This window comes from Corapipo altera, unplaced genomic scaffold (assembly GCF_003945725.1).
Source record: "Corapipo altera isolate COAL_440 unplaced genomic scaffold, ASM394572v1 45, whole genome shotgun sequence".
Lineage (NCBI taxonomy): Eukaryota > Metazoa > Chordata > Aves > Passeriformes > Pipridae > Corapipo > Corapipo altera.
The window spans coordinates 3,563,172-3,589,092 of NW_020884877.1; the positions used below are offsets into that span (position 1 = coordinate 3,563,172).

At 40.8% G+C, this 25,921-nt stretch overlaps 1 protein-coding gene across 6 annotated transcripts in view; it reads left to right on the top strand.

Annotated features, from left to right (window-relative positions):
* The first annotated feature begins 96 nt into the window (after positions 1-96).
* MYO1B (myosin IB) overlaps positions 97-25,921 on the top strand; it is a 112,874-nt gene continuing 87,049 nt past the window's right edge. For 5 of the 6 annotated variants that reach the window (XM_027636733.1, XM_027636735.1, XM_027636731.1 and 2 more), the window contains exon 1: positions 15,773-15,913. In XM_027636733.1, coding sequence (XP_027492534.1) covers positions 15,779-15,913 — 135 coding nt within the window. In that variant the 5' untranslated portion in view covers positions 15,773-15,778. Of the gene's footprint in view, positions 174-15,772; positions 15,914-25,921 lie in introns of those variants that run through there. The other variant, XM_027636732.1, reaches the window with a different exon arrangement.

Below are 25,921 nucleotides of genomic sequence, written 5' to 3' on the forward strand. Positions count from 1 at the left end.
GCGGCGCCTCCGCCCCCCGGGCGGGCGGGGAGGGGCCGGGGCTGAGCCCCGCTCCGCTCCCCGGCTCCTCGGCAGGGCTGGGCTGGGCTGGGCTGGGCAGCGTCCGCCGCCGGCTCGGGGCGGGAGGCGTCGGGCGGTCGCGGGACGGCGGGCAGCGCCTTTCGGCGGCACAGGTACAGCTCCCCCCGGGACACCGCGCGGCTCCCTTTGTTCTGCGGGAGCGGGGCGCTCCGGCAGCCCGGCGCGATGGGGATGCATGGGGTCGGCGCCGCAGCGGCTTGGGGTGGTGGTGTGGGGGCTCGGTGCCGGGTCCGGGAACCCCGGCGCCTCCTGGGCGTCCCTTCCCCTGGCAGAGCCGCGGCTTCGGGACGCTTTGCTGGCGCTGTGTCTTTCCTTACCATGTGGTGGGTGGCTGCGGGCTTCGGGCAGCTTCACTTAGGCACGACCACTGGTGCGCGCACACGCAGAGACCGTCCGGGGCTCTCATCTCACCCCCTGTGTGTGTGTGCGTGCGTGCTCTTTCTGGGAAGAGACCGTGGCATCTGTTTCTTCTTGTCTAAAATAATTACCGTGTGTGCGCGGCTTTGCTGAATTCAAAAGAGCGGGCTCGGGTGTAGGGCTCGAGGGGACCGTGGGAAGTGTGCTCGTAACTTGGAACAGGATGAGGGATTTTGCTGTCGGGTAACATTTGGAGAAGAGGCTTGAGGAAGGGCTTTACAGGGCAGGGTCACTGTCCCGGAGAACTTCCCTGAGGGGACGGGTTGGTGTAGCCTCCCAAGGGAGATCGTCTGTGTGCGCCCATGGAAGCTGTTGGGATGCGGTATGGGACATCTGCTGCCGCTGTGTGTTTTGGGATGGGCATCCCTTTGTTCCTCGGAGTGGCCAGACTCCCCGGTGGAAAACAATGGCCTTCCTAGCAGAGCCACAGGGAGTGGGGCTGGCGGTCCAGTCACGAAGTGCAGAGGTCCATTGCTCACTCGTCTTGCCAGTGGTACCCATGTGCTCACACTTTTTTGAGTAATTTAAAGCTTTGGAATTTCAGGCCATGTCATTAGATCAGTTGCTATGTATTTAATCAGGACCGCTATTCTAAAGGACAAATGTAACAGTTACGAAATAAAAGGTAACTACTCTTAAAATTTATGTTAGAGAAACTATTTAAAATATAGCTAGATAAAAAGTTACCACTGGAAAACGTAAAGGTCAGGTAAAATAGCTGACTTTGCAATTTTTGTGTCGAATCATGAGCCTTCTATATCCGTCTGTCCTATTGTTAATTGTGAATTAAGGCTGGCAACAAGCTGCCCGTGCTTCCCTGGATGAATCATCACTTTGTCAAGCCCTCTGTCAAAAACAAGGCTTTCCCCAAAAGTGTTCAGTGTTAGAGAACAGAAGTAGTCCAACCCATCTGTTAAAGTACAGTTCAGTGCTTGGCCACTTTCAAACATATTAAAGGTAATGACACTTTTCTCATTATGTGCTTTTATTTCCAGTTGTCCTAGGCCCGAGTTTAAGAATATCTTCAATTTAGTGCCTAATGCAAAGTGGTTTGATTCTGTGTGAAGACGTAATGGTTGGACCGTTCCTGTTATTCCCAAAGTAACATAAGTGGTCCATGCTCATGCTGTCATGTAGCAATTACTGATGTGTTAGGTTGCCACAAGTTCCCCCATGTCTTTAAGAAAGAAGATGTTTCTGAAACACCTATGTGGTGTTGGACATCTAAAAAGATCGTTTCCTTACGGGCACCACAGATTGAGTGCTCAGCAGGGCGAAGGTGAAAGGACTCATGAAAGCATCTTAAATCATAGAAGCTTGCTTTTTTAATTTCCTTTTTTTTTTTTTTTTTTGTAAGAGACCTTGTTAAATCACACCTGTGGGGAGGAACTCTGTGAGAAAATGATGCCAGGGGCCGTAGTTTAGCTCTGTGTTAGCCCTTTCAAGCATTGTGCAAGACTTAATTTCATTGCTTTGAGAAGGGCAAGCGTACTTTGCAAGCCTACTAGTGCTTCTGAGGGAAGGGAAAAAAATTCTGGCAAATGAGAGGAGGAAGTGGGAGAGAGAAATTGGAAACATAAGCAAAGCTATTAATTTTTCCCACTGTGCACTCTTAAGAAACTGCTGGCAATATACAGTAGATGCTCTGCCTCATGGAAGTGTCATGGACTTGCTTCACACGATCCTCTGAGATCATCTGGTTTCCCTGAGCTCTGTGGGAACAGAAGTTCCTCATGTTGGAGTCTGATCTCATCTTCCTTCGGCAGCAGTAATAGGAGTGGCTTGGGAATTGCAGAGGAAGGTGAAGAAAGTGCTAGTGGGACAGAGAACAGCTTAGTTCTTGTGTAGGCCAAACTGGACACTGCCTTTCCTCCTTTCTCTTGCCCTGTGTGGTCAGAGCTGGGACAAACACTGACATACCCACCAAAGTTCAGTGCTCTGTCAGACTGCTAAGCTTATTTAGCACAGCTCATTTATCAGACCATCCTATAAATCTTACCCTATGTTTCATTCATCCATTTTACTGTACTAATGAAGAACAAAGTTAATAGAAAGTGGTGACTTGAGTGACTGTATGCATCAAACTTGGGGAATTTCCTGAGTCTGATGAAAGACAAAAATAAAGACATTTTCCCCCCTTATAGCTATGTACCTAGTCTTTTAAATTCTCAGAGCCTTCTAAGTAGCCTCTCCTGTTTGTTGGGGGACTACTGGCAAAAATTTTAGGAAGGCTGCAGTTGTGATGACCAGCCCTCGAGTCTGTAACCTGATCCACAGCTTTTTCTCTTCAACTGGGAAAGGAAGTAACAGCTCTTATTACACCCTTATGTAACCTCTCCATTCATATCCTCCAAAAAGAAGGAAACCAGAGCTTGATTTCTGATGTATAAACCAACATCAAGGCATGCTTTGTCATAAAGAACTAGTAAAGAATAACATTAATTTTCTTTTGTTTTGCAGTTCCTAGAATGAAAAAAAACTAAAACCCACAACCCTCCCCAAAAGTTAAACATTTCAATTTTATGCTGATGGGATAGTGAAAAGTTCGACAGCTCTTTGTCATATGCTGTGAAGTAGCTGTTAAAGAGGATACTGGAAGTGCAATAAGGTTCTTTTTGTGAATCTTTCCTAGTGGGTTTGAGCATTAGTTTCAAAACATTCATCCTTGCAGTTTTGCCCCAGTTTGCTTGTGGTTTGTGAAAGCCTTGGTCTTTTGCGTGTATGGATCGAGATTTTGGTGTTAAAACAGTGCGGAAACCTCCTTTTTTTTTTTTAATTTTTTTTTCTCTCTCCTCCTATTAGTGGCATAGCTTTTAGAGAAAACTAAACAGAAAGTTAATCTTTTTGTCTCTCCCAGCACCTTTTTACTGGGAAATTTCCCATTTGTTATCACCAAATAAAGTTGTATCCATTTCTTGGTGTATTTTAAGTCTGATAGCAAAGTCACTGTGATGATGAAGGTGTTTAAGTGGGAAAGACTGGAGTTTCACAATACAGTTTCAGAGGCAAAGAAGAACTATCAAATCCCCTTTTCAGATGCAAACTGTTTTGGTAATCCTATGTAGATAGCATAGCAGGAATAATGGACGCCAGGGGCAAGAGCAGTATCTTTTCTCTCCAGTGGAAAACATAGGCACAGACACTAGTGCTCCAGCGTTTGAGATGAAAACAATCAAGATGTGGCCTCTAGCCTAAGTGATCAGATTTAACATTTCAGCAAACAAGCTGAAGGCTCAAGATAAGGAATCCAAATATCCAGAGTCCCAAGGAGTGAGATCGAGAAACATTTACTGTCGCAAAGATTTTCTCCTTTGCGGGAAAGGGCAGTGGGTGTATCTTGGGGTTTAGGTAATTGCCTTGTCCCTGGCTCTGTGCAGTGTTGCCTTGGAATTGCTTTGGTGTGGGTGTACTAATAAACTTTCCCTTGTTCTCCCTGTGTCTTGTAGAGGCAGCAGTCCTCACAAGGGTCTTACAGTAGCAGAAATCCTTATGCTTTTGGGCAAGAGGACCAGGAAAGGAAAATATGCCAGGAAGAAAGTAAAAGCATATATCAAGGAGAAAGAGAGGAGATAATTACAAGGAGTAGATGCTGAGCAACAGAAGGGTTGGTGGGTGCTGTGCTATCAGTTACTTGCTGTAGACTTCTGTGACTCTTGGGAATGGTCCCGTGCCAGGGCTAAGGGTTGGACTCAATGATCCTTATGGGTCCCTTCCAACTCAGCATATTGTGTGATTCTGTGACTCTTTATTTTCTAAATACAGCCAGCAAGGAAAGACTCATTTTTCCCTACTGTCAGCAAAAGTAGTTTTTAAAAGTCAGTGACCACAGCCTGGTCAACACTGGTACAAGTTTCCTAGGCCCGCAAGTATGCTCTGTATGTGAACTCTCTTGCTTTTTGTTTCTTTTTGTGTAATTTTCCATGGTTTTCATAGTTTATATGCTCTAAAGTGCTACTGGGGGTATTTTGAATTATAAGAATAACTAAACTATGAGATTTACTACACTAGAAAGAAAAACAGGTAGAGAGCTGTGACATCCTGAAATGTTTCATCACATCCTGAAATGCTTCTCTTTTATGTGTGTTTTCTTTATGGAGTCTCTTCTCCTCATGTCTATGGGAGAGCACTGGTGTTTGAAGATCTTTGTAAGAACTTGGTCTTAAGGCAACCAGTTTGTGTGCACAACGGAGCATATGCTATGTCCTTGGACTGTGCTTTAATCATTGCCTCTAACCTTTGAGAACCTGGACCTCAGAAACGAAGTGAGGAAACTGCTGGGTCATGAATTGTTGAATTCTGTATCTTGGGAAAGCACAAGCAAAGGAAGTTATGCTTACTCTCTGTATTTTAATGGCTTTGTGTAAAAACAACTTGAAGCACAGTTAAGGCTGTCCTTTTAGATCAAAGAGATATCCTCAAAATCATTATTGCATAAGGCCTCTTTGGCTTGCATTGTAGTAAGAAGTTAACTTGCTTTTAGGAGAGCTGTTGAAGGGAGTGAAGATGGAATTAGTCCTCTCCAGTGTTCCTCTGTGGAAGAAAATAAGCATGTTAATATAGAGGCACTGGTGATGAGGTGAAGAGGTACCATTTCTTCTGGGATTCTGGGGACCAGTTCACTGCCCACTGAATAGCTTTGCTAGAGCTTTATGTTTGTGGGTGGAGAAAAAAGCTTTTCCTAATAGAGCTCATGCTTATCCAGTGTGAAAGAAAGAATACCTCGGATGTCTAACTTGCAGCAGAAATACCAGCTTGGAGAGAGGTCAGCAGGATGGTGGTAGAGTTTGAAACAGATCATTTCTGGGAACAGTTAAATCTACAAGCTAAACAGGTAACCAGTTGGTTACTTGTGTGTCTGGAGACTCTTCCTAGCTTTTATGGCTGATGGAGCAGTCAAGCTTTGTTGTGCAGGGTAAGCTAGGGAAGTGCTAACTCCTAGTGAAATTTTGGAGAAGGAAAAGCTGTTGTGGAAGGGGGAAAATGAATCCCTCTCTCTATGAAGGAATATTCCTGGTTGTGGTGAGGAAATACCTCTGCCATGATGTACCAGGAATCCTCTGTACAGCCTTGGTTAACCCTGCTCAGCAAAGATGGGCTCAAATAGTATAAGGAGCAGAAAAGAATGATTGGGATGGTCAGGGGGATGGAGAAATCACTGAGAGGGAAATGACCAATACTGGCTATGCATTATTTGGAATAAGGTTCATGAGATGATCCTCTCTAAATATTTTCTTGTCAGGGAGAAAATACATTTAAATTTAAAAACCAAACCAAACCCCAGTAGCATTAGCAAAAGCAAGAAGAAGTGGCTATTAGCTGATCATGAATAAATTTAGTCTAGAAATTAGGCACACTGTAAGAACTATATCTTGTAAAACAGTAGAAGGCTGAAAAATCACACTCTAGAGTAGTACAGTATAGTAGTCATGATTGTAGGATACAGTGGTTTTGGCACTGCTCTGGGACATGCAGAACAGATACAGCTACTGTGGCCATTGTTCAGCTCACAGGCTGTCAGGCTGCGGAGTTAAAAGGGCTCTGGAGATTACCTTCAGTGATCAAAGAGTGCAGAGCTATGTCAAAGCAAAGTTCACTCCAGGAGAAACCCTGGAAAATCTTTTGGCAAGCGAGAGTGGAGCTGGAGCTCCTTGTACCTTGTAACAGATTTCTGGAACAGGGGAAGCTTGCCTGTATCTCATGTGAATAGATCTTTTTGCATCCTAAAAACTGCCAGATGATAGTTCTTGCAGAAACAAAGTGAGGGAAAACTCAGTAGCTGCAAGTGTTTGTTGAGTTTGTTTGGCATGAGGCTGGCTGTTTTCCTTCTGTGGGAGGGAGAGAGGGAGGTAGGTGCTTTTTATTGATGTTTTAGGAGGGTGTCCCTCACTATTAATCTGTGGAGTGTTATATTTCATTTGGAAAATCTCTGTTTATCATGCTAGTTGTTAATAAAAACACTGTCTGCTGGCGTCTAACTTCATGGACGTCTGGAGAAGAGCAATTACTGTGTGTTGACATGCAGCTTCATGAACTGCTCCCATTGTCCGAAATATCTCTTGATACATGGGAATAGCTGAAGATGCCTTGATTTAGAAATTGATGACTTTTATTCTCTAATTTCAGGTGTCCAACTGAAAGTGACTGTTGAGAATGAAAATGACAAAACTGTGGATATAGTTTGTCTAAACAGTCATATCTAAACAGTTCATGTAATTTATCTATCTAAGCCTCCTCTTCCCCTGAATAGGTGGGTTTTTAGCTTTCTTTTGGGCAAATAATGCTCCCTTTTCCTGCAACACTTGCATCCCAGTTCTTTTATTCCCTGTCTTCATTAAAAAATAGCATTTTTTTTCTGGACAAAAATTGATGTGCAGAATAGACCGTGATGGCAAGTGGTAGGGTGAGACCTTGCACTGCTGTTTTACCTTGGCAGCTAGTCCTGGGAGAAATGGAACTAATTGAGTCTGGCTTCCTGCAGGTTTTTCTCTTGTGATGGATTGACTTGAGAAGAAGTAATAATTTCCATTTGAAGTTTTTCTACATCTGGGGAAATTTGTGGAGAAATTTTTCTGCAATGGCTCTGTGGTACTTAATAATGGGTTTGTTCTCTTTGCAACCCGTGTCTCTGATGGGATGCCTGTGCTCTGATCTCCTCTCTTGCTTTTACAGACATGTGGAAAATCAGCTATTCAGTTGTCCATTTCTCCTCTCTGTTCTTTTGAATGAAATTCAACATTAGGCATGTGTGAGAGAGTAGATGTATAGAGCAAGAGATGTACAGCTGGCCTAATTTGCCTTACTTCTGTGAAATACTAGGCTAAAAACATTCCAAACTTTATTTACTAATATTAAGAGACCCTGACAGTGAGATTTCCAGGAGGGAAGACTGCAATGGTCAAGAATAAGATCCCTGGTATGGTGTAGGGATGACTTCTTTTCCTCCTGTTTTAAATAGAAAAGAATAGGGGATGGTGTGGAAACACATGGTGCTTTCAGCCATTCAAATTTTGGCTTTACCCAGACTTTTACTGCTTGGAAGAGAATATGGGTGCATGGAAAGTTAGACCTTGCTCTGTGGGTAAATCTGTGAGTGCAGTGGTGTGTGCCAGCTGCTCCAGGAACTATGGGTATGCTCAGCTGTCGTCGGTGACTTGATGGTGGGTAGACAGGGGCACCAATGCCACTCCTGGGATCTGGACTTCCCGAAACTCCCAAATAGTTTTGTGTTCGTCCGTGCCCAGTTTTAAGTCTGGTTCAGTGACTGTTGTGATGACTTTCTGGGGCAACTTTTCCTTCTGCTCTTGGCAGTGGAGTGAAGCTGTTGTGTTACCTGACCTGTTATTTCATATTCTGCATATCTTCAGGGCTTATCACCGACTGCTTAACAGGCAACCCACGAAGCATTTGAGGAGAAGATTATCGTGTACTCTGGTATTTTAACCCTGTAGTATTGAGACATCTCTCAGTACCCACAATGTAAATTAATGTTCACTGCAGTTGCTCCACCATGAACAGTTCTTTTGCAGCCAGGCTCGCTTTCCACCCATGTGCTTGTGTGGAATGGAAAGTAGAAAGTCTATTATAATAAAAGTATAAATGAAAGATCTTGATTACAGCTGATTGCTGGATTGCTCCCAAAGGAATGAAATCTCAGTTGAAAGAAGTGATTTGACTTTGTGAGGGCTGGTTGTTTTTAAGTAGTATTTTGTGAGGATCTGCTACCGGGAGATTTTTTGAATGCAAGCTCTGGTGTGGTAGCAAGCTTCTGGTGTGTGACACACAACAAACAAAGATGATCCCCCAGAATAAATAAATGCTACATTGGTTTTTGTGCCCCTGTTCTGCAACAGCTATGCAAACGTGACCTTTGGATTGGGCAGATTCCCCCAAACTGGCAGAAAACTTTAAGCGGCAACTTGAAAGATTAAGATAATCAGTTTAAAAGGGCACCCACCACTTAGTGGAGTTTGGCTTTCCAGTAGTACAAGATAATTTTTGTGGGTTTGGGTTTTGTTTTTGTTTGTTTGTTTGATTGCTTGTTTTTGTTTGTTTTGTTGGGGTTTTTATTATTTTTTTAAAATTATTTTTTAAAGAATGAGGGGGTTTCTATGTGTTCATATTCTGTACTAGCAACTTTTAAAAAGTCACGGTGTCTCAAGAACACTGTCAGTCTGAAATCTAGTCTTTGGTTTAGGGGAAGAAGGTAGCACCTTTGACAACTTTGGCTTTGCAGTCATGTTTTGCTCCTTATTTTGAAAAAGATTCCAGGAGATTTTAACAAGAAGGTATGTGCCAAAAAGAGATCCCCTTTGTCCCTGAGTATCCCTTTCTGTAGATGTGGACCTGGAATGATTATAAAGCTCTGTGGTTCAGCAATGACTAAGAAAAGCCTATATATAAGAAACCACCATGGATCCTGTTTCTGCTGAAGTCAGTGGGAATTCAACCAGAATTTGGCCTGCAAACAGTTTGATTAGTGAAGATCTATTTTCAGATGCCTTGAAAGTGCCTAAGGTGTTTTCCCCATTAAACTGAAGTAATTAAAGAAAAAAAAAAGAAAAAAACCCACCCAGACTCCAAAGTAACCATTTAGAGAAAAAGCTACTCCACACCTATATTCTTTGAAACCTGTCAATATAATCCAAAATATTTTTCCCAAAACCTAGTATGACTGCATGACTGACACAGATGAGTTAAAGCAAGGCAGCAAGTTGACTTAGGAAATATATCAACCTCTGAGTGCGATTACTGGTGGCAGTTATTGTGTTGTGGTTGCAAAACAATTATTGGAAGTAATTTGAAGACATGCACTGCTGGGACTGTAAAGTAGAAATAGTAGAATAGATATACCCCACGGTCTCTTAGAAAAGGTGATATCCATGCTAATGTTATTCAAACCGGGATGAAAAAATAACAGGAAAATAGCCTTAAAGAAATGCAAGCACAGCCCCTCATTCCTTCCCCCAGGCTCATGAATTAATCTTTTTTTTGAGGAAGAGAAGGAGAGCAAAGCTGTATCTTCTGCATACATGGCTCACGTGATTTTGGTTTTGTGGTGAGGTACTGTGCACCTCTTAGGTGAAACCAGAGTTGTGCACAGTCTCATCATGACCAGAACAGAGGCACGACAGAGGCATCTCCCTGACTTTTAGAGGACTAACAACAACTAATTACTGCTTAATGTGGGTTGTAACCAAGCTGATGTAAAAACAAAAGAACCCCACAACAAAACAAAACCCCCCAGTACCCACCCTTTTCAACCCCTAAAGAACTACAGAAACAATCAAACCTCTCCCCTTTGCATATATAAAGGACTTGAGTCCTGTTAATGAAGAAACTTTCGGTCACTGTTTGTCAGGAGGAGATAATGTCCCAGCAAACATTTCCTATATGTCTTAATGAAGTCTAATTATCACACTACCAGTTTTTCTAAACTGCAGTTAAGTCTTCGTTGATAAACTATTTAAAAGATGATATTGCTTCACCTGGTTGCAGCTGTTTGTTCAACAGTACCTTAAATGGCCTGATTCTTTCTTGAAAATTACCCAATCTTTAGATAAATGTTTGGTAGCAGAGGCCAGTGGAGCATTCGTTTCCTCTATGGAATTCTCTGATCAAATCTTCTGTCATCTAAATTGCAGTCACTGGTGCGAAACTCTGTCCTAATCTGATGTTGCTAAAGGGCTGCTCCCATTTAGCTGATGCTGAATGCAAACATTCCTGTGGTCCTAATACAAATATACCCAGTAATGCCGCATTTTACTTTTGTAATTCACCAGAGCTGTTTGTTGTTAAGTACTCAAGGAATCCGGTACACATGTGTAATTTTCAATGACCACAGAAGTTAAAGAGAAGTTGCACAAGGCTTCAGATAATAGCTCTTGCTTGGTAGGTAAGATGTGAGAAACAGTAGCTGATTCAAAAGCTCCAAAGTATAAACTTTTTCAGTTTGGAAAACATTGATTTGTTCAGTAGGACTGTGAGGGGAAAAAAAGGGAATTCAGAAGCTATTCAGACGTTGGCAAAACCAAAAGTGAAGGTGGAGAGTCAGAGGAAGCATTTTAGTTTGAGTGCTTTTACTGCTGTTGTGATATCTATTAACATTCCTTCCTGCAATTTGTCTGTCAGATTTCTCAAGTCCATTTTCTTGCAGGAAGAAATCGGGGGCTGCAACATCATGGTGTTTTCTGCATACTCTTTTCTTCAGCACATTGATAGTGTCAGAGCAACATCTGTGAGCAGTCACAGCTGGGCAGGAGGGTGCAGGTGTCCCTGGCTGACCACAGGCAGACAACACACAGGAGATGCCCTGAAGCATCCAGGGACTGAATATTTAGGGGATGGGGAAAGAAAGCAAGGATTTCCTTAGGATGATATCAGTGTTTTTTCACACATACTGATGTGGGGAAATCTAGCTCTGAGTGAAAAGGACATTGTAATAGTTCAGCTGCAGAGTCTACCTCAGTTTACCTGGTGAACCAGCACAAGGTGTTGCCAATGAACTTGCACTTTCTGGGCAGCAGTCAGAGGCTGGTGAGACTTGGGATGTACTGGACAGCAGAACAGGGTAAGTTTAAATCCTGCCTCCTGCTAAATTGGTACGTAGGCTTTTCATGAGCAGTTTGAGATGATGGTTGCAACCCCTTTTGGTTTTGTTTTGTACAGGTAATGACACTATGTCTGTGGCTGCTTTTTCCAGCAGTGGCCTGTCAGTGTCCCCACGCTGTGTGGGCTGATTGCTCCCTAACAGAGAAAGCAGGGAACGAGTTAGCAAACATAATTACAGCCTGACAGCAGCTCAGGATCGGACCTGGAACATGAAATCAGTTTGAACTTTGCTATTGAATTACTGATGTTGCACATTGTCTTTGTTAAGACTTATGAAAAAGGGGGTTATTTTCTTCAATGAGTTGGTCGCAGTGAAACCAAAGGCTTGGGGGTTTTTTTGTTTTTAAATAGTCCGAGCTTGAAGCATATGTGAATACATCTGTGTCAGTTTTGATGGTAGGGAAATTGTCCCTTTGCTACAATGCCAGGAAAGAAATGAAACAAACCACCTCTGCAGCCAGTGATAGTTCCTGTGGAGCAAATAGTAAGTGTGTGCTACAGACGGCACAGCTGTAGGAAGCTGCTGACAATTGTTGCTGTTCTGCTCGAGGGTGGAAAACCTTGGCCAATTCTGTAATATACTGTATGCCAATAACAGGGTATTACTTCATTTCCCCCACAGAGAATGTGTGCATTTTATTGTATGAGGCTTTGGTGGCTTTACCTATTCTCTTTATCATCTTCTATTTATGGTTCTCATTAGCTGCTGTTTCAGAATGGCTGATGATAAGGCTGCTGTGGCTGTGAGATAGTGTGATTTTTTGATTTGCTATCCTTGTGGCCAAGAGGGGCAATAAGGTTATAGATTGAACTGGCCTAGCTGGATGGTAATCCCTGGCACTGCAAGTAGTAGATACAACAGTCTGTTTTAAAAGGCTCTTTGTAGTGTGGGAGTGTGTGGATAAAAGCATTTTAAAGACATAGTCTGCCCAGCACTTCTCCTCCTGAGCATGTTGTCCAACATAAAATAGATCAAACTGTGAAGGATTACTGAATAATCTCTCTTTTTATTTTTTTGAGAATAGAAATGTGTTGAGAATGTTCTCACTCCATTGAATTAAGGCCTAAGGAGAGACCAGAGGGAGGAAGAACAGATTTGACAACTGCCTAGAGAGAAGGGAGATATTCTGAAGTTTCCAATATTGGTTTCAGGGATAAGAAAGGTAAATTTGGGAGAAGCCTCAAGTGATAGGTGGGTGTGGGAGAGATCAGGGAATGTTGAAGGAATAATCTAATTTGCAGACTACAAGCATTAGAATTTTATTTGGGTTTTTCTTTTTTTTTCCTGAGCTAATTTGTTGCTATATTAATAACTTGCAGCTGTAGTCTTTATACACTTGTTTTTCTTGATGCCAACAAAATGAGATGTTACAGTCACAATAGCAAGGTATTAGGTAAATTGAGGGAGTACACTTACATTTTTAGGTTATTTTTTTATTGAATTTCCAGTTTGAAATGACAGCACAGTTCAAATAGAGCCTCACAGAAGTACCTCTGTCCACCTTCCACCATTCAACAGTCTTCATTTGAAAAACACTAAAAGTGTTGTTGTTTGATAGGACATGACCTGTTATGGTTCTTTCCTCAAACCCAATTTCCTGTTTCCTGGTGTTTGCTCTCTCACCAGCACAGCTGTGGCTTCGGTCACTCCTGCTCTCTCAGGCACTGGGAGTGGGTTTTGGTCCTGTTCCTCTCACAGGTTTGGCTCTTGAAAATTAGTCTTGAGAAGCATTCATCTTTTTAGAGGTACATGAATACAGGCACAGGCAAAAGCCACCTACTTTTTTGTACTGCTCTCCAAACTGTGGTACACATGCTGTCACCAGTGGTGATGGGAAAAGAATTCCAGCTGCAAGGCATCTCTGATTATATGACAAATACAAGTACTTGGACATGAATTTGGATTGAGTTTCTGAGCTTTTTCTGAAGTTTAACCATGTAATGTTGCAAGGGTTTGATTATTTATTTTTTTTCCTGTGTAATGTACCGATTTTTGATGGTTTTTTAAAAACTGCTCTAAAAATGGGTATTTGGTATTTTGAAGGTGCTGTATATACTGATCTTCTACTGAATTCTAGTAGATAAAATTAAGTTATTAATTCTATCTCATTGTATAATGTATAATGTTGACTTTTCTTAAGAGTGCTTTTTCCCCCACTTGTTACCTTAGATAGGCAACCAAATTATCCTTTGTTGTTACCTAAACCAGAGCAGGGCTTATGATTGGATTCCACTGAAATGGAGGCTAACAACACTGGTATGGCAGAATACTCTTGAATCATACATAAGTGTATGGGAGAATCATTAATGAATTTTTTGCAAAGGTGAAGCTATTGCAGATGATTTTGAGCAACCAGTGTTGAACAAGATGTTTCACGTATTGTCCAATTTTTTTATCATTTATGTATGTATTATTTTCTAACTCGAATGTTAATGGAAATATTTTAGCCATAGTATACTGTAAATTACTGTGGAAAAACAAGCTGAAAATTAAACTTTGACAATAAAACTGAACCTTTCAAATATATTGATAAATTAATATTTGTATACAACTTTTTCATCCAACTTAGTAGTAGATATAGTGTCTTTGTGCACCTCTTCTGCAAAACGTGCAACTGAGCTTGGGAATACATGAATATTCTTGATGGGTTTGGCTGCTCTTGATCCTGAAATTCCTGAGCAATGATGCGTGAAGTGTGGTAGGTGGTATGTAATTTCACAATGGTAGATGAGGTATGCTACTTAGAACCTAAATTTTAGGTTGGAATTGCCCTTATTAGGATTTTTGTGTTGGCTTTTTTTATATATTTGGCCACAAACCCAATATTTAATAAGTTCCATACTTGAGAAGGGTTTTATTTTTTCAGCCTTCAAAAATTATTTGAGCATTAGTTGATGTATGGGAAGTAATTAGGTCTCTGAAACAAGACTGGTAGTTTAAAGAATTTGTCTTAATGGGATGCAGAAGTTGAAGTGATTCCTCTGAAGATTCTGTAAATGTTTAAAATTTTTTTGGTGATTCAGAGAGGTGAACTTTTAAGAATAAAAGTATCTTTCTCTACAAAAATATTTGTTCAGTGTTTTTGTTTAAAACAAATGCTCTTTTGTTTGTTTAGCAGAGTTGACTCAGCTTTGGTTGGTTACCATAGTTCAGCACTGTTTTTGAATTTCCATGTGAATTTCTAGTAATTCCCAGGCTCGTTTCAGGTTTTTGGGGGTCTTGTTGTATCACTTCCGTCAGCCGCCTGTGGAGCTGCGCTTCTCTTCGTTGAATTTGGAAAAACATCAAGCGCGACTTAAGTTTTGATCTAATATCCCTCAAATGTCACTCACTGCTGAAAAACATCAAATAACGTGTAGTAACTTAGTGGCTGTGGGCAGAAGGAAGAGATAAAAGACTTTCCTTTTTTTAAATTAGTTATCTGATGGAGAGCTGCTATGGCAAGGTAATGCTGATTGTATAAGGTAATACCTGCACAGCAGCATTTTGGAAAACAAAAAAAAGTACGTGGAATTGAAATGTGCTGCAGTGAGAGGGGAAACAAGGAAAGCCTGATGGCAGTTCATGGCTGGGGGGTTACAGCTGAGTGGTGAAGTTCAGCTGTTGTTTTGTGTACCTGTGCAGTAGCTGGTTCTTGGTTTGTGTGGTCAGCAGAGTTGTTCTCTCACCTCTGGTTCCCTGTTTGCCCCCTACTGCTGTGAATCCGTTCATTTTTCAGTCTCATCACAAAAGCTTAAAGCAGTAACTGTGTGCCTGGAGTTCTTGAGGAACTCAGTAATCTTCTGTAGTATTTGGATTGGAAGGATGAAAAGCTGGGAGGATCAAATAAGTGTCAAGTTTTGGCCCGACCTTGACTTCTTTGTCTAAATTACTTCCTTTATCAGACTGGGTTTCTTTGTTTGATCCTGGTGCTCTGTTTAAGTCCAGCTTCTGACTTTTGCCACTCCAGTTATATAGATGCAGTCTCCATTTGTCAGCTGGATTGTTGCTGCCCCATGAAAGTGCTCCCTTAAGCAATAAAGTTACAAATAAATCTGTAACTTAATTGAATCTGATTAGGAAATGAAGTAATTTGGTAGCTTCAAGTAACCAAGACTAGTACTGTACTTACTAGAATATAGGCACTCTAGAGTACAGGATTCATGACTTAGGATCAAATAGTGTGGTTTTTGTCTCGGGATGGGTTCACTTAGTTGGTTTCCATTTCCAAGTTGATGCATTTGGAGAAATGCAAGTAAGGGCGAGAAAGAAATTCAGATTAGGGTATTGACAAATTTAAACCCTAGTTTGGAGATCTTGGTGAAGCTTTTGATAAAACTTGGGTTTGTGTACACTCGAACACTGTGCTGAAATTGTCCAAAAAATCTGGTTGTGGTGCCCACTGGAATAATCATTCCTGTTTCTTGCAGTTTCACATTTAATGTATAGTGGGCCAGAAGGCATTGTTGACGATTGGAAGTTAAATTTTTGGAATTGTGTGGACTACCTGGATAGAAGCAATGTCTTTGAGAGCATTCCTTGGAAAAATAATTTTAAAGTAATGTCATTTGATGGGCTTTTAACTTTTATTCCTTGAGTAGTGTTACTAGATAATGCCTATGAATAATTAGAATAACTTTGAGCTGACTTTGCTCTTTGTTTTATTCTTGTTTCTTTATTTTCCAGGAGGAAATGGCCAAAATGGAGGTCAAGACGTCACTTTTAGATGACATGATAGGGGTGGGAGATATGGTTCTTTTAGAGCCACTTAATGAAGATTCATTCATCAATAATCTGAAAAAGCGCTTTGATCACAATGAAGTTTATGTGAGTATATGTTAAGAAGTTACATCCTATGGGGAGCTATGTTGTCATTCTTAAGATATGTGTTTATTTATAAGGATACACATAGACTGAATGCCTGAACATTATCTATTGTATTAAGGATGTTTTAAACCTTACTTCTGCTGTAGTCTTTCCTGTACTGCATTGTTTACATTTGGTCTTTCCCGTCTGGGGTATTTTTCCTTTTTCTTTTTCCCTTTGTGCAACATGGGGGACCTCTGATTTTCATAAAGAACTGTTCCAGAACTGCTGCTGACAATAACTTTGATACTACTGTTGTCAGAGGACATTGCAGTTATAAATAATTCACTTAACAGGGAAGACACTTCCAAGATGTTAGAGCAGGTTGAAGTAGAAACAATTCATGCTTGGAATATGCTAAGGCTAACTTAAATGTTGCCTGTTATCTTTGATTTGCAAAAGGATTACATTTATTAGAGTGGTTGTATTTTAAGCTAGATACAATGAGCTTGGATATATGTGGAAGTAATTGAAATCTTCAGGGATATTAATCTCTGAGTGATGATCAACAGGAGAGATGTTGTGAACTGGCAATTGAAGCACAGGCAGGGAACAAAGTGGCAAATTGTGATTCCAGTTAAGCTTTTCATTTCCTCTTTCATCTTTGTTCCATTTTTGCTAAAATGTGCACAGTATTGTATCTGTTATACTGCTTCAGCTGTGTGAACTTAATGATGTGTAGAAACATTCCAAGGCTGCTGGTGAAAGATAAGTCTTTTAAGAGTAAAAGCTGAAATATTTAAGCCAAAGTATAGCTATGACCTGCAAGCAATTGTGTCTACAGCTTATTACAATCAAATAGATGTGTTCTGTACTTAATTATAATTTAGCCCTTCCGCAGTTTTAATTTTTAGTGTGATTATACTTTTCCTTCTTGCTAAGCATTTGAACCGTTGTGGTCTCATTATACCTTCTCCTTTCCATCCTCCAGTTTGGAAGGGTCTGTGCTGGTTTTGTTTGCTTCTTCTATCCTTTATAGTCTGTGCTTTTGTATCTCTGCTATTCATTGTGTGTCACATCTTTCTTCCCAAATAATTTTTCTGCTCAGCCACGCATATTCCCTTTCTGTAGGTTAGGTTGGTAATACAGAGTTACACCCAACTGCTCCTCCACTCACCTCCACTGATTTGCTCCTTCAGTTTAGACTGACAATTAAATTAAACAGAAAATTAAAATAAGACAAGGACTCTCAGCATCCATTAAAAAAACCTTGGAGAAGAAACCAGAACAATGTGTATTTGTGGAAAGATTTCTTCCACAATGCTTTAAAAAAAAAAAAAGTCTTCCTGATACGTTTGAGAGTTACATTTGGAAAACTTTGTGTCAAATTTTCCTTGTTCCTTAAAGGTATGTTCTGTTCCTTATTGATAACCCTTCGATGTTGATACAGGCAGATAGATATCAGACTTATCTTTTGTGCTCTTTCATTCTGCTTTCAGCAAGTCCTCCATATTCAATAGCTGCAGTGACTGCCCCTTCTGGGACTCAGAGGCTTTTTTTTCTTTCAGTTGGTGGCTTGTATAATTAACATGTTCCCCATCAGTTTTAGGGGTAATGCTATATTCCTAATGCCTACAGTAAAAGTGGGTGATAATGAATCATCTCATTCTACTTTAGCTCAAGATAATATGAAGGAAAAGAAAAGGGAGCTGTTTGCCTAGAGATTGAAGAAGGCAGTACCACCCTGCCCACTCTTTGGGTCATATTTGAAAGTTTTACTTAAAGCATTAAGGATACAAAAATGCTCTGTAAGGGCAGTCTCTTAAAAAGGGTTGCTATAAATTATATGGATTTCTCAGGGTTTTTTTCACTGTAAACTACTATGGATTGCAAAGTATTTAATTACACGTTTCTTCTTAAATCAGACTGGATGGTTTTTCCTTGAAATACATTTGTTTGAATGACAAATGGGTATTCTGTTTTATTTTTATCTGCTATTATGAGCTGGCTGACAACTGTATTCAAACACAGATCTTTGAGACGGTGACAGTGAAATATGTATTTTCCCCCAGTTTCTTATTTGACTGGGCCTGGCACTGACATGCAATGTAATTAGCTGTATTATGTGCTTTGGTAGGTGATAGAGGTGTCACTTTTCTCTTGCAATGTAGGATCCTTTGCCTAGCAGGTGGGAAAGCCTAGTACTTAAATGTGCTCTGTTAAAAAGTGTGAACTGCTGCCAAAACCAAAACTTTTTTTTTTTTTTGAATCATTCCCTTGTAGTTTGTTGCTCTACCATTTACCCTTTTTCTCTCCTTTTTCTTAAATCTTTCTGATTTGTTTGATCATGTTATTTATTTTTTTAAGGTCTTTCAAGTATTTTTTGTGAATGCACAATATGAAGGCAAAATGTTGCAGATCTTTACAAGTATTAAAACACTCACTACATCAGTGGTGGAAAGAACTGATGTTTATACCTGTGCCTCATGCTGCTACTAAGTATGCAAGTTACTTGGTTTGGGATGCTGCGTGGTTTTATTTACCAAATCACTTGAGGAATATTATCTCCTTTCCATATCAGTTGAGTTCTGCTGCCCTGCAAATTTCATGCCACTGTTGCATATTTTAGAAAACTTGTAAAACAGTAACACTTGGAATGGTGCTCACTGTACCAGCCACATTAATTTTCAAGTATGAACTCTCCTCTACCTTCTTCAGATTTCCACCAGCTGTCTTCTCCCCAGTTTCAGTCATGACAACTACACTTTGTGTTTCTAATTTTAGACTCTGGTGAGGACAATGAAGCCTCTGTTACACCTGGAAGTAGTGCTTGTTTTACTATGTAAAATCTGTCGTTTGCATGCTATCCCAGGGAAAGCCGATTGCACTGTTAAAGAGCTACTGTTGGTCCTTAAGTAACTAATACTGCAGATTTCTGCAGCTCTAACAAGCTACATACATAAGTTGACCTCTCAGGATCCATTCAGAGGGCAGTAGGAATGGATTTGTCCTTTAATGGCTCAGCTGTGGGCTTAAATTCAGTCCTCATGTCAGTGCTTCATTCTAGGTATTACCAGAAGTTGTATCCAGGTTTAAAGAACAAAGTCAAATTGAAGCCATGTGAACAGATTGAAATGTTTCTCAGCAGTAAACCAGGCTTACTCAACGTCGGTTTCTAAGCAGTTTCCTGCAGACTGAAGGGTGTATCTGTGCTACATATGTTAGTTTTAAAATGGAGTTGCAGTTATAACCTTCAAAAGGGTTTCTTGTGAGGAATGAGACCTGTAACATGGATAGCTTTGAAAATGCTTTGGTCGGCCAGATGTTGCATGATTGTGTTAGCCAGTCTTGGTGGGTAAAACAATAAAGGGGACTTATAAGAGGGATGGGGACAAACTTTTTAGTAAAGCCTATTGCAATAGGATGAAGGATATTGGTTTCAAACTAAAAGAGGGTAGATTTAGACTAGATAATAAGGAAGAAATTTTTTTTATGATGAGGGTGGTGAAACACTGGAACAGGTTACCCAGCGTGGTGGTAGGTGCCCCATCCCTGGAAACATTCAAAGTCAGCTTGGGGCTGGGCTCTGCTTGATGTCCCTGCTTATTGCAGGGGAGTTGAACTCTAGAGACCTTTAAATATCCCGTCCAACCCAAACTATTCTGTGATTCTACGAAATGTGAGTCAGATCAAGCCATCAGTGAACAATGCCAAATCTCTCCCCATAGCCAAAGATGACAAGATAGTTGGGCTCATTCCACTAGAAGAGTTTTTGTTTTTTCGAGTCTCTTTCACAGTTATGTTTGATGCTGAATGTTTGATGTTGGAGATCTTAGTGCCAGCTCCATTTACCTCTTTGAAATTCTACTCTGTAAGAGCTCCCCTTGCAAATGCATTCAGATCTGGATCCTCTGATGGTCCTTTTGTATCATCCCGGGCACGTTCACTGTAAGCTGTTTTAGAAGCTTAGCTAAGTTTCATGCCGTGGTGCAAACAGGATAATAAGTGTACTCCTAACTATTAGGGAACAGACTGTGGCTTGATTACCTGTTGTTCAATTTTATGTGTATTTGATGGAAAGTTTAATAGACTTTGGTGTTGTGTTACATACCAGAGTGCAAAGCTGGAGGCTGTGCCTATAAAAATAAGCATGAAGGCTGGTGGAGCTGGAGTTTGGCCAAATATTCTGCTAAAGACCATCACATTCTGCAGTAATCTCATGCTGAGTGGCTTTGGGGGGGGAGGGCTCGTTGGGTAACACGCATGTGTTAATTGGAAATGGGAATCTTGGAGTTTAGTCATGTCTGGAAATGTCTGAGGTATGTCTGACCAAGAAAAATCTCATTAGAAAGCTGTAATTGTTTATTATATTGTGTTTGCAACTCTTAAACTCTTCATTGATAAAATTTGCATCGCTGTTCCACAAAAGATCTTTTCTGTAACTGTTGGTGACAGAAGCCCGTGAGAGTATTTCGTTAACTTTACAAAGTAAAAAGTGGCTCATGGGCAATGCAGTTAGCAAGTAGAAAAAAAAAAAATCCCACAATGTTGATTATTTGAAGGTTCCAAGGAGCAGTTTGCGCAGTTAAAATGTGTGACCTACAGACCTCATGGAAAACTTTAAATACATTTGTAAAATTCAGTTTGTGTGTGACTGATGAATTTTTGACTTGTTCTGTTGAACTCTCTCCTTTAACTTTTTTTTTTTATTTTATTTTTTTCTAAATTGGCTGAAATATGCTCATCCAATCCAGCTCAGCAATAATTTTTCCTTTGTGTTTTGGGATGCAGACAAATGGGAGAGGGGCATCTGTCTATATGTGCGTTTGCAGTGACTTATGAATGGTAGAGATTTGGGATAAAATGTAGTGTATGTGTTAGTCTGAAACTTATTTTCATACCGGTTTTATTGCTTTGTGAGGCGTGTGGAAGTGTCAAGGGAGGTGTGAGGAGTCTGGAGGGGAGTGGAGCTGCGTAGGCTCACGGGAGTCAGCCTTTAGAGGTCAGATACAGCTTTATTCTGCTGCCCTGCACATTTTTCCCCACAGTTATGTTGATTCTTGAAGTCTTCCCAAATTTGCAGAGGTCAACATTTTGTTCCTTACAAGAAAATGTTTGTTTGCTTTTTGTTCTTACAACAGAACAGAATCTTTCTCTGATGTCAGCGGTTAATTTGTATTTTCTGGTGCGTGGAGTTTGTGGGCTGCTTTGGGCAGGAACAGCCTTATGTTACTGAACATTTGTTGTTTTATCACTGAAACATTAAATATTTGGCATTCCAGTGTAGTAACTCAGTTTTATCTGTTTGAGGTACCATCCTTGTGGCTGCCTTCTGCTGGCATGGCTCTTCTGGTGTGCTTGTTTCATAGAGTTAGCTATTTCCTGTTGATCTCTATTTTAATATTTTAGGGGTAGCCTTTTTGTTTCTGACTTGCCTTTACTCCACTGTGTCTGTCTGTATTATTGATTCATCCCTTTTTCAGCTACATTACAATATTTAGGACTTTACTGAATTGCTGTCAAGCATAGTCGCTTTGTTCCTGCTGCACTCATACCTACTGTTCCAGACGTTACATTATGAAAGAATAGAGCAGGGAACAGAATTATGTGAATGAGACCAATTGTCCTGGTCTGCATCAGCCTTGTGTGACCATCTCTCCATATAAGTCCCTTGCTGCTGTAAGAACAGAGTGTTGTGGTATTGGGAAACACAAATGCAACTTGCTGAGAAAATCTTTGTGGTAATAGTGACTGAGTGATTGTTGAAGTTCAATTTTCTTCTCAATTTCATTACCTTCTGATGTCAGCATGATCATGTACATCTCTAGTATGCTGTTGTTGAGGCCAGGTGGAGTCCTTTGTTGGGTCGTTGTCCCCTGTGGTTTTGGTACGTCCTAGTTGTGTGCATGTTGGTTGGTAACTGCTCTGTGCTTTGCTGCTCCTGCAGCAACATGCAGAAGAGTCTTTCCTCCTGCCAGATCTGACCCTGCTCTCTTGTACTTTCATGTATTTACTTGTGTTTATCCAACAAGTCCAGCCTGGGCTGCTGGTCTTCCTTTGGGAGTTTGAGGAGTGGCAGGTGTGGTGACTGAACAGTTTCTTAAAGGCAGGATGGTTTGAGAGCTGGAGCAGAGCAGCCATCCATCCGCCTGTGATGGGAGCCCAGGGGACCTGAGTTTCCTCCCATCTCCTTCTCTTCCTCCCTTGGGGAATGCCTGTGTCAGTTTGAGCAATTTTCCCATCAGTGCCTCAACAGTTTTGCCCTTTGAGGGAAGCTACTGAGTTGTAGTAATAATATTGTTGCAGCTGCCATAGGCTAGGACCTTGAAGCCTGCTGCTTCTCCTTCAGATGTGAAAAAGGGCTTGTGTGCCCAAGGCTCATCTTTTCCTGTGATAGCTTGTGGCCTAAGAAGTATTCTGCCTCCCTGCAAATCTTGCTTTGCTTGTTACCTAAACAGAAATCCTGTGGGTCCTCTGGCCCTTCAAATCAGCCTACTCTGGTAAAACAAACTTTATAACTTGCCCAGAGTCAGGAGTACAGATTTTCACAGGCAGCAGGTTGGCTGCTTTTTTGCCTTGAAGTGCTTTATGGGAGGAGAGTTACTTATCTTAAGGCAGTGCTTTGTTTCCTTTTTGTACAGCTCCCACGATGCCGAGCCCAGTGTTTGAGGCACTGGTTTGTAGGGCCACGTGCAGTGTCTGCATAGAGAGGCAATAAAACATTAATAAGGATAACAGAAAATTGTATGCATTTGGTGGATTGTGTATAGGGATCTTCTCCTTCCCTACACACTCTTTGTTTTTTGCCTCTGATGTGAAACCTTAAAAAAAAGTGAGGTGGTGTGGGAAATGCCTCCAGTAGGGCCCCAGGGATTGTTATAGTTGTTGGCTCTGTCTCGAAATACTGTGTATTTCTTCGCTAAGGTGATGACAACATTGGGGGCATTTCCTAGTGGTTTCAGTGCACATTATATGAAACAAAAACACAAAAGAAAGATTAATGAAAGATTGACAAATGACAGAAATAAAAGCAAAAGTGTCCAAGGGCTGTAAAAACATGATTTCCACCCTGAAGACCATAAGTTAGCCTATAACCTCCTATACCTCCTGCAACATGACAGGAGGTATATCTCAACCCACCGCCCCCATTTCATTCATACAGAAATAACAAAACATTTTAGAATGAATGTTCTCACTAATGTTTTCACCAGTGGTTTCTTGGCACAGACACTGTCCCATCTCCAGCTACTGCTTGCTTATGAAAATAAGTCTTTATCTTTTGAAAAGTGTGCAAGCACTGGTGTGTTGAGGGGTATTTACATGCTGTCTTGAAAAATTCCTCATGTTACCTTTGGGTTGACTTCCTCATCACTTACTTTACAGGTTTGCCTGTAATTGCATCCTGTGTAGGAATTCTGTTTGTTTGTATAAAAACATCCCAACTTAGTCAGAGAGGTGACCAGCAGAGATGGTTAGTCTGCTTCATTAATAATAACACTAGAGTCTGTCATAATGATCTTGAGGTTAGCAGCAATGTTCACTGAGCAGGGAAGAGATTTCTGTGCCCTGAAGAAACTCAGAAGAGAAACCCAACAATCTGCACTCATGCATCCACTTCAAGTACTCGTTTCAACTTGCCACGTGGGTGTCTTTCTCTGGCAGATGATCTGCTCTTACTTCAGGGCTCGGATCTCAAACATGTTGCAGTGTGATTCAGGGCTTGATCCTGGCCAGTGTGGCTTGGCCACAGCTTGTTCAGACTGCTGCTCTTTGCACAGTGACTTGCAGGATCAAGCCCATATTGAAGAGTATTTTAGTGGTGGTGTTGTCCTCTTTGACATAGGTTGCCTGTGTTCTCTGTTGTGATTGTTTGCTTTGGGATATAGATGTAGCTTTTGCCTTTGTGTGACCTGTGTGAGCTTTGTTTCTTGGGTCATGAGATCAGGCATTAATGTATTTGGTACAGGGCTGTTATTTTGTCTCCTCTAGCAGTAAGGTGGTTTTACTTGAACTATGGATACTGTTCCTTCAGTTTCTTATTTCTAGGTACAGTCTTTGCTCTTCCATGCAGGTTTTACAAGGCTGCCTGTCATGGTTAATAACTGCATTAAGCACATGTATTAACTTACCAGGATTGGTTTTTTTGGTATTACAACATAACAGACTTTGTCCACTGTGTTTCTGGGACTAAAATGCTTGTTCTGGGAAGGTGGTCTTGAGCAAGAGAGTTTTCATCATCATGGAGAATAGGCTGTGTCTATTCAGAAATCCAGTGATATATTTCTTCAGTTATACAGACAAAATTATAAAGGACTACATCCAAACTAAGATGAAAAACAGTATCAAGGAGAAGGAGAGGTTTTTCCATGTATATATGTACATGTGTGTGTATATATATACACACAGAGAAAGAAAGACTACGTGTGAGAGTCTAGTTTGTATTTACAGTTTACTGAAGACTAGCTTTTAGTTCCTGTTATTTCCATTTGACTGTTGCTCTTTGGGATCCTGGGGTTGTGTTGTACCTGTGAAGTCTCTTTCAGAGGGTACTTGGAGGCCCTGCTCGTACTCCTGGCTCACTGGAGCACAAGGAGCATTAGCCCAGCATTGGCTCAAGGGGAAGAGCAGCTCTTGGCTTGAATCACAGGTAGAGTTTTTGTATGTGCTGTCATGAAGCAGTGCAGGCAAACCCTGAGGTGTTACAGGATGAAATTCTTGTTTGTTTGTTTGTCTTTTTCAAGTACCCAGCCCATCCCTCTCCACCGAGCAACACAAACACCTACACTGTCATACACAGGAATATAGTAGATCAAAGCCCCAGAAACAGTAAAGGGCTCAGGTGGTTTTGCTTTCAGTCTTTATGTTACTCTTTTCCTTACTCTTTTCAACTATTATGTCTTGCAGCTTTCTGTTTCCAACATGAAGAAAAACACAAAGAACCAGAAACACAGTGCATTTAGCTGTTTTATTGTGGCCAACCACAATGTAAAACAAATTTGAGCACACAGCATGATTGTTCAAATAATAGATGATATTTTAATAAGGTACTGATCTAGTTGCTAATGTTTATTAAAGTGGGAAACTTCATTATGGACTAAAGTTGCAGTGTTAAATTTACCATGTTCTGTTTGAGATTGAGACTGTTCAGAAAACTTAGAACAAGTAAACACAGGCTTCCTCTACCATCTTCTTGGCCTCAGCTGTTCTGAACATGCAGCAGCACACCTGCTTATGAGTTGGCTAGATCCAGAACTGCAGTAATTCAGGCAAATACAAAGAAAAATGAGTATCATATTAGAGATATAATTTTGCATATGTCACATTAAGAAACCCCACAAAACCAAATCACAACACTCCCCCCCCAGTGAAAACAATGCTGTGTAAGCCTTGGTTCTGGATTCATTCCAATAAAATCTAATTACATTTCTCTTTGTTCTTTATTGTCTTTCTTTTCAATGAATTGTTTTAGCAGCATGGTCTGAAACCATTCAAAGTCGTAGGAACCCACTATGTTTGAGCATAATCATTGCTAAAGAAATGTGCATTATACATATCTGAAGTATTAAAATTGGTCTGCATAAGTGGAAGAATCAGTATTTTACTAAATAATCTTATTTTACTAAAATTTCTTTGTTTTCTATTTCCATGCTCCAGTGTTTAAATAATTAAATAAAGCAACCTTATTGTCTCCTGGGAATTTAGTGCACTTGAGGGGTACATTAGCAGATGGGCATATTACAGCAGGACTGAGTTGTGTACAGCAGCAGTTTCTCTAGATTGTTACAGGATTAGAAGCATGGGTTTGTTTTTAACAGAACTGACAAAAGGGATGTAGAGTACAGTTCCAGAAGGTTTGCAGCAAATCTGTGTAGATGCTTAATGATTTTAAACTCTGCATAAGGTTGCTTTGCAGAGATTGCCACAGATCCAGAAAAGCCTTTAAAGATACGGAGCAGGCTTTTACGACAGCCCCAGCTGTGCAGCTTCTGTGCTGCAGCTTCAACTAGTGTCAACAGTATTCCCTGGCTT